The sequence below is a fragment of the Hypanus sabinus genome, chromosome 10 (genome assembly GCF_030144855.1).
Source record: "Hypanus sabinus isolate sHypSab1 chromosome 10, sHypSab1.hap1, whole genome shotgun sequence".
Taxonomy (NCBI): Eukaryota; Metazoa; Chordata; class Chondrichthyes; order Myliobatiformes; family Dasyatidae; genus Hypanus; species Hypanus sabinus.
In genome coordinates, this window is record NC_082715.1 from 108,847,843 (window position 1) to 108,863,088 (window position 15,246).

Here is a 15,246-nt window from a genome sequence, read left to right on the forward strand (position 1 = left end):
GGTTGAAGAGAGAGAAAAAAAGCTTATGCCAAAGAAGGGTCTGTCAAGACTATAAAAAGTGTAAGTAGTACAACAGTGAAATTAGGAAGTCAAAGAAGGGTCACAAGAAGATCACTAGGGACAAGATTAGGGCAAATCCAAAGGTGTTCTATGAATGCATCATGGGCAAAAGAATAAACAGGAGGAAAGTACAGCCCATTAGAAATAACAGGGACATTACGTGCATGGAGCCACAAGGCACAGGTAAGGTTCTAAATGAATAATCTCTAGTGAAGGTTCCTATAAATTAAAGGGAATTACTCGATGTCTCAGTGGGTTTAAAGGATATAGTCCCAGGACCAAATAAGATTTATCCATGGCCTGACACAAAAATTGGCCATGAGGAAGTTTGTCAAAGGATTCAAAAGGATACAGACTAGTTGGAAATGTAAGTAGAGAAATCGCAGAATGACATTCTGCATCTTCTCTACCTACATTTCCAACTGGTATAAGGACAAGTGTGAGGTGTTGCACTTTGGAAGATCAAATGCAATAAAAAAGCAAACAGTTAATAGCAGGACCCTTTGGAACACTGATCTTGGGATGCAAGTACATAGCTCACTAAAAGTAGCAATACAAATAGATGAAGGAAAAAGCGGTAGGGAAACTCAAAAGTTTTAAGGTGGACAAGTCATCTGGGCCAGATGGACTACATCCCAGAATCCTGAGGGAGGTTGCTGCAGAGATAACAGATACATCAGTCATGATATTTCAAGAATCACTTGATTCTGGCATGGTCCTGGAGGACTGGAAGATTGTAAATGTCACTCCGCTCTTTAAGAAGGGAGGAAGGCAAAAGAGAGGAAATCATAGGCCTGTTAATCTAACCTCAGTGGCTGGGAACATGTTGGAATCTATTACTAATGATGAGGTTTCAAAGTACTTGGAGACTAATGATAAAATGAGTCAAAGTCAGCATGGTTTCTGTAAAGGGAAATCTTGCCTGACAAATCTGTTAAGAGTTCTTCAGGAAGTAACAAGCAGCATTGACAAAGGAGAGGCAGTGGACGCCATTTACTTGGATTTTCAGAAGGCGTTTAATAAGGTACCACACGATGCTGCTGAGCAAGATAAAATCCTATGCCACTATAGGAAAAATACTGGCATGGATAACAGAATGGCTGACAGGCAGGAGGCAGCAAGTGGGAATAAAAGGGTCATTTTCTGGTTGGCTACTGGTGACTAGTGGTGTTCCTCAAGGGTCAGTATTGGTACCTCTGCTTTTCACATTGTTAATGATTTAGATAATGGAATTGATGGCCTCGTGACAAAGTTTGTGGATGATACGAAGATAGGTAGAGAGGTAGGTAGCGCTGAGGAAGCAATGTAATTGCAGCAGGACTTAGACAAATTGTAAGAATGAGCAAAAAAGTGGTAGATGGGATACAGTGTTGGGAAGTGTATGATAATACATTTTGGTAAAAGAAACAATAGTGTGGTCTATTATCCAAATGGGGAGAAGGTTCAAACATCAGAGGTGCAGAGGGACTTAGGAATCCTCGTGCAAGACTTCCAAAAGGTTAATTTTCAGGTTGAGTCTGTGGTAAAGGCAGCAAATGCAATGTTGGCATTTATTTCAAGGGAAATAGAATATAAAAACAAGGAGATAATGCTGAGCCTTTATAAGATACAAGTCAGGCTGCACTTGGAGTACTGTCAGCAGTTTTGGGTCCCATACCTCAGAAAGGATATGTTGTCATTAGAGAGAGTCCAGAGGAGAGAGGTACTCCAGGACCATGCCAGAATCAAGTGATTCTTGAAATATCATGACCAATCACAAAGATGATTCCGCATATGAAGGGGTTAACATATGAGAAGCGTTTGGCAGCTTTGGGCCTGTACTCACTGTAATTTAGAAGAACACATGGAGATCTCATTGAAATCAACTGAATGATGAAATGACTAGATAGGCTGGATATGGAGAGGCTGTTTCCTATGCTCAGGGTAGCCAGAACTAGACAGCATAGCCTCAAAATTGAGGGGCAACCCTTTAGAACAGAGGTAAGGCGGAATTTTTTTCAGCCAGAGAGTAGTAAATCTGTGGAATGCTCTGTCACAGACTGTGGTGAAGGCCAAGTCTGTACATATACTTAAGGCAGAAGTTGATAGTTTCCTGATCAGTCAGGGCATTGAAGGATATGGTTTGAAGATAAGTATATGTGGTTGAGTGGGATCCAGGATCAGCCATGATGGAATAGTGGAACAGACTCTATGGGCTGAATGGCCCATTTCTGCTCCTATGTCTAATGGTCTTATGAATAATAGCACAATTAGTGAAGTAAGAAATCATCAATCCTGTTAGCTCTGAGCAGGCTATTAGGCACACTGTGTCCATATTCTATTCATATCAGATTATTCCAACACAATATCATAACCTTGCCTTTTTCTATCATCTTTACCATTTTGTTCAAGCAAACTATACTAACCTCAGCTCAAGTTCCAGTAATACTTTAGCTAAAAACATTTCTTCTAAACCTCATTTAGACTTCTGGTTTGATTCTTGCCTGATGACTCAAAGCGTGCACAAATTAAAACACAATTCTTATTCAACATTTCAAACTGCTCACATACTGTACATTCTCTGCCCTCTATCCCCGGACAGTGGCACTTAATATTATACTATTTCATTTAATCACATTGCCCTTGGTTGGCATGCTGTACATTCATTCTTCAAGTAGGAGGGAAGACACGGATTAGAAAATAAAATACCAATGCTTACAGATGGAAGAGATTTTGGGATTTGAAGCAAATCTCCTGTTCTTAATAACTTTAACAACTAAGTACATACCATTGATTCTGTACTTAAGTGTCTTTCCATTTGCTAGTGGCATTCCATCAACAACCTGTATTTAACAGAAATAAACAGAGAAATTAACTGACCAATCAAGACTATTACTGAAATTGGAGGAAAAATGAAAGGGTGAGGATCAGGTTTTAAGTAACAAACTGCTAGAAAATTGATAGTCATAATGAGAGCCAACTTTCTCAAGTCAGACTACAAATAGTTGTCCGCAGGACCAAAATAATAATTCAGTATTGAAACCACAAGAGTAAAGCTACCTGCAATCACAGTCTTTGCCCATTTGAAGTAGATGTTCAATTAAGTTTATCCATAAAGATTACTTCTTATTAAAAAAAGTTTTTTTTTAAACAGTTCAGGGCTTTCACAAACAGGCAATTAAGTCTTAAGTCTTGGTCACTATCAGCACCAATCACTCTCAAGTCAGGAATAAAGCTGTATTAGTAAGCTTTCTCTACGCTATCCACAAACATACCTTTTTCAAGATATAACTTTCCTCAAATACTAAGTGCAATTAATGACTAAATTCAGGAATGTGTTAGGTACAAATTTGTTAGACGTTGTGCAAGGTACTTTAACATAGCCTATAGACAGATTTGTAGGACAGGACAGTATGCCACTACAATGATCAAACTTTTCAAGAACACATCCAAATGTTTGTCCAAAGAGAAAGCTTTCCTTAGAAGGGAAGTTTCTAAGAGAGAAAAAGACTTCTAAAATACAAGAGATACAATCTGAAGAAATTATGTAGTCCAATAATTCAATTGCTTCATGCCTCTACCATAACCACACTTTGCCATTGTCATAGAAACAAGCCCTTCAACACAAACTTGCTCTTGCTGATCGAGGTGTCTAGCTGATTAATTCCTTTTGCTTTCACTTGACCCATATCCCTTTGAAACCTTTCCTATACAAGTCCCTATCCAAATCTGCTGTATAGAGCATACAACTGTTTCAAAAGAATGTGGAGAATGTGAGGTATATAGAGCAGAAGGACATGGAAGTATGGATGTATTAGTCACTTAAAGTGGTAGGGCAATAGAAAGCAGTTAGAATTGTAGGCTTTATCAATAAGGGCACATAGTGTATAAAAAACAGGGGCATCATGCAGCTTTTTTATTTAACCAATGGTTGATCTGAGTTAGAATGCTGTTTTCAATTGTTGTTGTTTCATTATGGGAAGAGCATGGTGCACAGGACTGGGTCCGGAAAAGAATTGTTTCTTTGGCTGAGGGGCTACAGTTAATAGGATGGATTGGAGAGGCTGGGACTGCTTCCTTTGAAGAGGTCAAGGCATAACAGGTATAAGTATATAATAGAAGTATATATATGTGCACAGTGGATAAGCAGAAGGCTGGCTTTGTTGGTGGAAGGTTTGAGGGACTAGAAGTCACAGGTATAAAAACAAGGGGAATCTGGAATCTGGAGAGCCCTCCTTGCAGATATGGAGGCAGGTTCTATTAGATAAACATATGGCAAGGAAAAATTTGTTAGGCTATGGAGAACAGTCTTGGGTAGAACCAGACTCCTGTCTGTGCTATAATCATGCCATGGTTCTACAAAGTCCTACAAGTCTGCAGAATAGAACTTCTTAGGACAAGCAGAGATAGGCAAACATATGTTCCTGTGAACTTACAAAAATTTTGTTTCCCAAATGTTACATTTATTGTCTATTATAGAGAAAACATCTGGTAATAAAAAAGTACTTGTGGATCTTTAAAATATGGGCCTTAGGCTCAGGAAAGAACTACAAAGAAAAAATAAAACACACTTTTGTTTAAAAACAAGATGTGAATCCTTGATTTCACAATCTCTGTCATAGCTCTTACACCTTGTCTATTTGCATTGCACTCTCGGTAACTGTAATACTATATTCTGTATTGTTATTACTTTTCCCTTTTACTATCTCAAAGTACTGTTTTGAAATAACCTGCATGGAAACTAAGTTTTTCCACTGTATCTTGGTATATATGATAATAATTTTAAAAATTTGAATATCAAAGCCAAAAAGGCTTTCTTTTTAACTGAAGAAAAAGGAGTAGAAATTCCAGTTTAGTAAGTTATCAAATGATCCATTTATACAAAGGAGGAAATAAATTTTTCAGGCTGTGGCAACTAGGACTTCAATTATTGCATGGTAGAGTAGAGAGCAGCACAGCACATTAGTGGTTGTAAGGAATTTGTACACTCTCCCCTTCACTGCTTGGGTTTCTGCCGGGTACTTTGGTTTCCTCCAACATCCCAAAGGCATCTGGGTTAGGGGTAGTAAATTCCGAGTAATGCCATGCTGGCACCAGAAGCATGGCAATACACTCAGGTTGTTCCCAACCACAGTCCTCAAACTGGGTTAGTTGTCGACACAAACAATGCATTTCATTATGTTTTGATGCATGTTACAAATTTGTAATATTTTCATTCTCACACTGGGCACCAGAGTGGCACAGCTAGTACAGCTGCTGCATCACGGCTCCAGTGAGCTGAGTTTGATCCTAATCTTGTGGAGTTTACAAGTCCTACTTTTCCTGCAGGTACTCCAATTTCCTACCACATTCTAAAAAAGTGATAAGTTGACTGCTGTGTATTGTCCCTAGAAATAAATGAGTGGAAAATCTGGGAGAGGGAGTTGATGGGAATGAGTAGAGTATAAAACAGATTAGAGTAGGATCAGTGTAAAAAATGGTGGTCGCTCATTAGATGGTCGGAAGACCTGTTTCTGTGTGACTATCACACTTGGAATGTTTTACAGATATGACAGAAAAGTAGATTACTGATGCTCAACAACACACACAAAATGCTGGTAGAACACAGCAGGCTAGGCAGCATCTATAGACAGAAGCAATGTCGACGTTTCGGGCCGAGACCCTTCATCAGGACTAACCAAAAGGAAAGATAGTAAGAGATTTGAAAGTGGGGGGGGGGGGGGAAGGGGGAAATGCGAAATGATAGGAGTAGACCGGAGGGGGTGGGAAGAAGCTAAGAGCTGGAAAGATGATTGGCAAAAGTGATACAGAGCTGAAGAAGGGAAAAGATCATGGGACGGGAGGCCTCAGGAGAAAGAAAGGGGTGGGGGGAGCACCAGAGGGAGATGGAGAACAGGCAAACAACTAAATATGTCGGGGATGGGGTAAGGGGAGGAGGGGCAGTAACGGAAGTTAATCCGCATCTCTCCCATTTCCCGCACATCTGCCCTCACCCCATCTATCCGCCACCCCACTCGGGATAGGGTTCCCCTTGTCCTTACCTACCACCCCATCAGCCTCCAGGTCCAACATATAATTCTCCGTAACTTCCGACACCTCCAACTGAATCCCACTACCAAACACATTTTTCCCTCCCCCCCCCTTCTGCTTTTCGCAGGGATCGCTCCCTACGCGACTCCCTTGTCCACTCGTCCCCCCCCCATCCCTTCCCACCGATCTCCCTCCTGGCACTTATCCTTGTAAACGGAACAAGTGCTACACCTGCCCTTACACTTCCTCCCTCACCACCATTCAGGGCCCCAGACAGTCCTTCCAGGTGAGGCGACACTTCACCTGTGAGTCGGCTGGTGTGGTATACTGCGTCCGGTGCGGCCTTTTATATATTGGTGAGACCCGATGCAGACTGGGAGACCGTTTCGTGGAACACCTACGCTCAGTCTGCCAGAAAAAGCAGGATCTCCCAGTGGCCACAAATTTTAATTCCACATCCCATTCCCATTCTGATATGTCTATCCATGGTCTCCTCTATTGTCAAAATGAATCCAAACTCAGGTTGGAGGAACAACACCTTATATACCAGCTGGGTAGCCTCCAACCTGATGGCATGAACATTGACTTCTCTAACTTCCGTTAATGCCCCACCTCCCCTTCTTACCCCATCCCTGACACATTTAGTTGTTTGCCTGTTCTCCATCTCCCTCTGGTGCTTCCCCCCCAACCTTCTTTCTCCTGAGGCCTCCTGTCCCATGATCCTTTCCCCTTCTCTATATCTCTTTCGCCAATCACCTTTCCAGCTCTTGGCTTCATCCCACCCCCTCCGGTCTACTCCTATCATTTCGCATTTCCCCCTCCCCCCTCTACTTTCAAATCTCTTAATGTCTTTCCTTTCAGTCAGTCCTGATGAAGGGTCTCGGCCTGAAACGTTGACATCGCTTCTCCCTATAGATGCTGCCTAGCCTGCTGAGTTCTACCAGCATTTTGTGTGTGTTGTTGTTTGAATTTCCAGCATCTGCAGATTTCCTCGTGTTTACTGATGCTCAATCTCCCCACTTCTGTTAATTGTCAGCATGCGTTTTGAACAAAGAAACCAGAGGTCTATTAGCGAGATTCAAATAAAACTGCTGCTAAAACCTAGTAGTAGGGTCATTCAAAATGAGTGCCCAGACAGAAGTTTAAAAGTAATTTTTTTGCCAAGCTGCAAATAGTCTCACCCTGAAGAATTCAGAACTTTCCTCCAGAGGAAATTCTATCTCAAAAGAATAGGTAGCTATCTAAAAGCAGACAAAATGAGTAGAAAATCTGTAGTTTCATCCACAGTAATTTTCACGAATACAAACCAAAACCATTTAATAAGAAAAACATTCACATTCAAATTTTTGTTTACATTCCCAAATGATGCATCTTTTCCATTTATAGAAAATCACCAAGCGAACTTGAATTACCTTTCCAATTGGCAACATATAAAGTAGTGCCTGAAAAAGGAACCACAGGACAAAGATGCCAAAGGCAGTACTGTTCCATAGAGCCAGGGGATGTGGAATTTGTGGTGGTAAATTCAGAATACTGGGTTCATCTTGTGTACACATCAACAGCAGGAGAATGAGAATAGCAGGCAACAAGAATATCATAACAGCAGCACCTAAAATTAAAAGACAAATTATTTTACAGATTTTATTGCACGGTTCAGCAAAACTGTCTATAAGTAGAATTATTCACTACTCTATCTAAAGGAGCACAATTTACAAGAAAAAAGATGCTAGAGAAGGAAAGTTATGTTCAATCTATGGTTTTGAATTAGCTAGGATGATGATCAGAGTTAATGTAATGTACAACATATTTTGTTTTAAAAGCACAATCATCCAGGAGCTACAGCGAGCCCCAACTAATTCAATACTTGTGTGACACATGTTGGACAAGACCAGCATTTGAGGGATGGAGGAAATAACCAAGATCAAAAGCATACTCTTAGTCTTACCGACTCGTGCTCCGAACCCGCGCTCTTGGATCTGCACTACTTGCTTCTTAGCATGTAGATGGCCATCTTTTGCCTCCAGGTTTACAAGTTTTGCCTCTTCTTTCTTGGCTTGTAGATTGTACAGGCCCAACTGATCTGTTACAGTTTCTTTGCATGTCTTTTGCTGCAGGTTGAGAGAGATGGGAAAAGGCAGAAAATTACTTGCTGAAATATAGGATCCAGTAATGGCTGGTGAACAGTGCAGCAGTTAAAATACTGAATTAATAATACAGGACCCTCAACTAACAGCCCATGGTTTAAAACTTACCATGGCAACAGCGGAATTTAAAATTCTATCAATAACTTGACAATTTTAAGAAGGGTGAAACTACGAGTAATAATAATCACAAAAATCTCCAGTGAATCTACTATTAAAATTTCCCTGGTTCACCAAAGTCTTTCAAGGGAGGAATTCCACCTCTCTACAGCACTTTATCCCAGCTTGCCCATTCCCTCTACCACTAAGCACCCCCTCTCGCTGAAACCACACCTACTACTAAGCCATTTGCTTCACCTTCCTGGCCCGTGATTCTCAAACTCACTCAGTCAACAGGCAGTTCCACCTACCCCTAAGCCCTCCATCCCTCTGCTCTCAGGTCTCCTCCTTTACTCTCAAACAATCCCACTTCACTCCTATAGGCCCCTTCTTACTTAACCTCTCCACCACCCAACATCAGTCATACTCTTTCAACCTCTCTTCTCCCAGCCTCTTATTCCCTCTACAATTGGAAGCATTGCATTTAGAAATTCAATAAAAGCAAGCATAATGGGAATGTAGAAACAACTCATCAATATATCAGTCTAAGTAACTTCTGTTACTGAAAATAACATTACTGTTGTTCAAAACACTGAAAAGCTTTTTCTACCTCAATGAGTCTGTAGATCTTGTTCTTCTCTTTCTCTCCGGTGTAGTCTGTCACACATGTAGCTTTACTGTTGGTGCTATTTTCTTGAATCTTCCCATTCAAAAGGATATCAATTAAACATTTAGAGCTTAAGTACCATTATAATATTTTACAAAAAACAGCTTTGATAAAGGTGTCTGATCATACCAGAACTAGAGCAACAACTACACTTGCTAAACTGAATTGTGGTCCAACTCAAGAGATCCAATTAAAACTTCAATCTTACTCTCTTTTACCAGGACTATAATCTTATAGGCATTTCTACTTAAAATTAACATATGTGCTTATGGAAAATTCCATCCTCTGCCTTGCCCTTTCAGTATCCCTGTGTTCATCATACCCTAGCACAGAAAAAGTCAGCAGAGTTTTTGTCAGGGTTTCTTGAACTAACAGAATGATCAAGAGCCCACAGATTAGAATGGACTTAAGCAGATATATTGAAAGTTGAGGTAAAAGAGCAGTCAAAAACTACTGTATGGCAGAACAGGAACAAAGGAAGCCCTTACTGTCGATATCCTCAGACTTTTATCTGCACAATCTGACCATTACCTCACCTGTCTGACCAACTTCTTGTCAATTCCCATTTCCATTCTTCCACTCTAGAATCCATAACCAACATACCCTCATACCCTCTCCAACTTAAACCCATCAATGTCACAATAGAAGACGACTTATGATGACAGACAGTATAGAGCTTCATGCAACAGAATAGCAGACACCCCTTGCAGGCAAAAAGGAATTTGACCCAGGATATCCACGAGTGTGGGTTTTCCTGCATAACAGCAATATGTGTCATAACAAACTTCCAGCCAGACCTCTGTTTAGCAAAAGCAGCAACGGCAGTGTGTGTAGTGATGAAGGCAATTGAGCACTTCATTCTTCCACTCTCACACACTTAACTTTCAATGAACTTCAGTATTTGTGCATTCAACTCCTATAGCTATACGAACAGACTGTAAAGTCAAGTCTATGAGTTTTTTTAATTGAATTAATACCACATACCTGATGGGCAGATTTCAGTTTACTTTTATCAACTGTTCGTACTTCTTCCTTTTCCACTAATTTCCTAGGCTCCTTGCCCCGGGAGTTTGACTGCTTGGGTGTCTGTGTCCTGGCAGGAGACCGTGATCGAGATCGACTGCGTTGTCTGGAACCTGAACTGCTTTTCTTCGTTTTAAAGAAATTTATGGACTAAAAGTAAAATACATTGTCTGAATTTCCAGCAATATTTCAGCTTCCCTTTTACATACAAGTCAAAGGGCTTTGTATTCACTTCCAAATCCATTCCAAAATACCCATATTTTGTTTATACAAAAAGCTCCCTGCAACTGACAATGCTTCAACTATATAGCAGGTATGAAGCCAGAATGACCTCATGCACAGTGGTGTTAGAAATTTTGTGAATCCTGCAGAACTTCTTCTATTTCTGCATAAATATGACCCAAAATGTGATCAGATCTTCATGAAGACCTAAAACTAGATAAAGAAAACCCAATTAAATAGATAACACAAAAAACATTATACCTGTTTGTTTATTTATTTATTAAGAAAAATGATCCAATATTAAATATATTTTTTGGAAAAAGTATATGAACCTCCAGGGTAATGCCTTCTACAGAAGCTATTTGGAGTCAGGTGTTCCAATCAGTGAGATAAGATTGGAGGGGTGGGTTGTAGAGGTGCCTTGCCCCATAAAAAAAAGACACAAAGTCAAGTGCCTGCTCTTCAAGAAAGATCTGTTTATGTGCACCATGCCTTGACCAAAACAACTTTCAGAGGACCTTAGAAGAATTGTAGAGATGCATGAAGCTGGAAAAGGCTACAAAAGCATTTCTAAAGACTTCAGCGTTCATCAGTCCAAAGTAAGAGAAATTGTCTACAAATAGACAAAACTGTTGCTACTGCTACTGTTGCTGTTGCTACTCTCCCTAGGAATGGGCGTCCTACAAAGATCACACCAACAGCATAACATGCAACGCTGAAGGAGTTGAAAAAGAACCCAAGGGTAACAGCAAAAGACCTGCAGAAATCTCTAGAATTTGCTAAAGTCTCTGTTAACAAATCCACTATAAGAAAAGCACTGAACAAGAATAGTGTTCATGGAAAGACACTACAGAGGAAGCCACTGCTCTCCAAAAAAAAAATTGTAGCACGTCTCAAGTTTGCAAGACACCTGGATGTTCTACAACGCTTCTGGGACAATGTTCTGTAGAAACTTCTTGGAAGAAATGCACATTGCTACATTTGGAGGAAAAGGGGCATTGCACACAAACACCAAAATCTCTATCCCAACTATGAAGCACAGTGGAAGGAGCATCATGGTTTGGGGCTGCTTTGCTGCCTCAGGGCCTGGACAGCTTGCAATCGTAGAAGGAGCAATGAATTCAAAATTTTATCAAGACATTTCACAGGAGAACGTCAGGTTAGCTGTCTGTCACCTGAAGCTTAATGGATAATGCAGCAAAACAATGATCCGAAAGACAAATCAACAACAGAATGATTAAAAAAAAAATTTGTTTTGGAATGGCTGAGTCAAAGTCCTAACCTAAATCCTGTAGGAATGTTGTGGAGTCAAAGCAAGCAGTTCTTGCAAGGAAGCCTACCAACATCCCAGTTTTGTAAGGAGGAATGACCTAAAATTCCTCTAAGCCAATGTGCAGGACTGATCAACAATACCAGAAATGTTTGAAGTTGTTGCTGTACAAGGGGGTCACATCAGTTCACAAACAAAGGTTCACATACTTTTTCCAACAAATACATGAAATATTGGATATATTTTCTCCAGAAATAAGTGCACAAGTATAATGTTTTTCGTGTTGTTTATTTAATTAGGTTCTCTTTATCTAGTTTTAGGATTTACATGAAGATCTGATCACATTTTAGGTCATATTTATGCAGAAATAGAGAAAATTCTACAGGGTTCACAAACTTTATAGCACCACTGTATTACTGGCCACTACTCAAATATTAAATATTCCCACAAGCAATGGGACTGAAGTATGTTGTGGTAGTTAATTATATAATACTGCTGGAGGAAAACATTCAACAAAAAACTTTTTTTTCTTTAAAAAAGTTAGGCTTAAAAAACATCAGGGGGACAAGGTAACTGTATAACTCAAATTAATACCTACAGTGGCACACATTTTACTTCTTCTCCAACTCCAATGGATGTAGTCAAAGTTGTACAGCATAGAGAAAACAGGCTACATAAAGTGATGGATACAGAACAGTCCATCACAGGCAAAGCCCTTCCCACCACTGAGCACAGTTACATGCAATGCTGTCACAAATAAACAGCATCTATCAGAAACCCCACCATCCAAGCCATGCTCTCATCTCAATACCTACATTGGGAAAAGGTACAGAAGCCTTAAGTCTCACGCCAGCAGGCTCAAGGACATCTATTACCCTACAACCATCAGGCTCTGAACTGGCATGGATAACTTCAATCACTACATTGAACTGATTCTATGACCTACAGACTAATTTTCAAGGACTCTTTGTAATCATGCTCTATTATTTTTATTTGCAATGCTTGTATTTTACACATTGGTTGTCCATCATCATCTATTTAAGTACAGCTTTTCATAAAATTCTATTGTATTCTATTTTCCCTGTAAATGTCTGCAAAAAAAAGAATCTCAAGTCAAGATAGCATACGTACTTTGATAATAAATTTACTCGGAACTGGACCCAAAGAGTTCATGCTAACTAGTGAGCATTCATCTCTACTAACCCCATTTTCTAGCAGTTGGCCTTGGCTTACTTTGCCTAGGCAATTCAGTGATCATCTTAAAGGATATTAACATTTCACCTCTCAACAAAAAGTCAAATGAATTGATGAGACATGACCTCTCACAAGCCAAGCAATGCTAACTTTCCCTAATCAGCCCTTGTTTTTCCTAATGCAGATGAATCTTGTCCCTCAGAATCCCTTCCAGTAACTTTCCCACCACTAATGCAAGGTTCACTGGCCTCTGGTTTCCTGGCTTATTCTTGCCACCTACTTAAAGCCAAAAGATTAGCTATCCTCCAGTCTTCCATTGCCATAGCCATGACTAACAAAGATACAAAATTCTCTGCCAGGACTACAGCAATTTCTGCCTTTGCTTCCCACAAGATACATCAGATCTTAGGAATTTATCCACCTTTATATGCTTCAAGGCCATGAATAACTTCTTCAAACTGTCAATATGGTTCAGGATATCACTGTTCTCTGCTCTACTCACTAACTTACATTTCCTTCTCCAAGATAAATGCAAATGAGAAGAACTCATGTCCAATTATCAAAACATTCAATCCAGATGCATCACAGCTTAGTATGCCAACTGTTCTGCCTGAGACAACAAGAAATTGCAGTTATGGACACAGGTCAGCCTGTCATAAAAACAAACAGCCCATAACTGTCTATACTTATCACTGACTTGGAAAAACAACCAACATAATCAGAGACTCCACCCACCTCAGATATTCCTTCTTCTCCTTCCTATCGGACAGAAGATAACCATTTGAAAGCACACATCATTATACAGAAGGACAGCTTCTATCCTGCTGTCATGACACTTGAATGGACCTCTTATATGCCAAGGATGACCTCGACTTTACAATCTATCTCAACATGGCTTTAAAAAAGGCTAGGCTTAAAAAAAATCAGCAGGGGAACAAGGTAACTGTATAACTCACCTTGACACCTATTTGTCTACCTGTACTGCACTTTCTCTGTAACAGCAACAGTATATTTTACATTCTGTTGTTTTTCCCTGGTACTACCTCAATGTACATATGCATTGAAAGGATCTGTATAGATGGCTTACAAAACCTATGTTTTTCACTGTGTATCTTCCAACTTCCCTTTCCATGCCCACCCTGACCTGCCTGTATTTCACCTTCTCCACTGCCACAGTGAGACCAAATGTAAACTAGAAGAATGCCTCATATTCTGCCTGGGTAGCCTACAACCCAGATGGTATGAATATTGAATTTTCAAAATGTCAAGTTACCCACACCCTGCAACTTACATCATTTTAGTCAAGTTCTCTCTTTTTGGTTTATCTTTTCCAACCTAATCTTCCCACACCCCACCCCCTTAACAAGACCTATTAGCCTCCTCCACCGGGTTCCATCTGCAGGGTTCCTTCGCCCTGGTTCATCTTTCCTATCCCCTCTCCCTCCCCCAACTAGTTTCACTATTACCTACCCCTCCCTCTCACTTCCATATACAGACATCTTCTTTCTATTCCCTTAGTCCTGATGCAGAGCCTCCCTGAAATATTAATCATCCCTATGCCTCCATGGATGCTACTTGACCCGGTGATTTCTTCTTGCAGCATTTTTTTTTACTCTAGATTCCAGCATCTACAACCTTTTGTGTTCCAAGGGTTGAGAAGAATATTAAAATATTATCAGATCTGCATACTATAGTCCTGATAGATTATTATTTGCAATCTTAAAATCTTCAGTGACCAGCCTTACCTTAATATCACTTTCTTTTAGATTCAGTTCAGTCCCATCCTTGTACTTTACTGTATACAACTGGGTGCTCTTGTTGTAACTCATTACTTGCACCTCGTAGTATAGGTGACCACCTGGCCAACGGCCCATTACTACTTCCCCAACTGAGAACGTTTTGGATGGCATTGTCTGCATAGAAAACATTTGATCATTTGTGGTGATTAGAAAGAAATGAAAAATAAAGCTTCCTGGTCAATGATTACAATCACTTCTTCCTTCAATTCTAATACATGCACGAATAACAAAAGAACAAATGGTTAATAGATACTCTTATTGGAAGGTGGTAGTCCACATGGATCAGTACTTGAGTCAGATTCATACAGCACGGAAACAGCCCTCTCAACCTAACTGTACATGCCAACTAAGATGACCATTATACTAGTCCCACTTGCCCTTGTTTGGTCCAAACCCTCTAAACAATTCCCATCTATGTACTAGTATAAGTACATTTTAAATGTTAGATCACAAGACCATAAGACAGGAGCAGAATTAGATACTCAGCCCATTGAGTTTGTTCTGCCATTCCATCATGGCTGATTTTAAATCCCTCTCAACTCCATTCTCCTGCCTTCTCTCTGTAACCTTTGACGTCATGTCTAACCAAGAATCTATCAACCTCTGCTTTAAACACAATCAATGACTTGGCCTCCAAAGGCATCTGTGGCAATGAATCCCAGATTCACCACCCTCTGGCTAAAGAAATTCTTCCTCATTCCTGTTCTAAATGGATGTTCCTCTATTCTAAGACAGTATCCTCTGGTCGTAGACTCCCCCCAC

General features: G+C 40.1%; 1 protein-coding gene across 1 annotated transcript in view; it reads right to left on the reverse strand.

Annotated features, from left to right (window-relative positions):
• lbr (lamin B receptor) overlaps window positions 1–15,246 on the reverse strand; it is a 60,690-nt gene that overhangs the window by 18,619 nt on the left and 26,825 nt on the right. The window contains exons 2-7 of the mRNA XM_059982576.1: window positions 14,431–14,598; window positions 9,961–10,149; window positions 8,920–9,009; window positions 8,015–8,177; window positions 7,482–7,678; window positions 2,828–2,882 (exon numbers count right to left, since the gene is read on the reverse strand). Coding sequence (XP_059838559.1) covers window positions 2,828–2,882; window positions 7,482–7,678; window positions 8,015–8,177; window positions 8,920–9,009; window positions 9,961–10,149; window positions 14,431–14,595 — 859 coding nt within the window. The 5' untranslated portion in view covers window positions 14,596–14,598. The remainder of the gene's footprint in view (window positions 1–2,827; window positions 2,883–7,481; window positions 7,679–8,014; window positions 8,178–8,919; window positions 9,010–9,960; window positions 10,150–14,430; window positions 14,599–15,246) is intronic.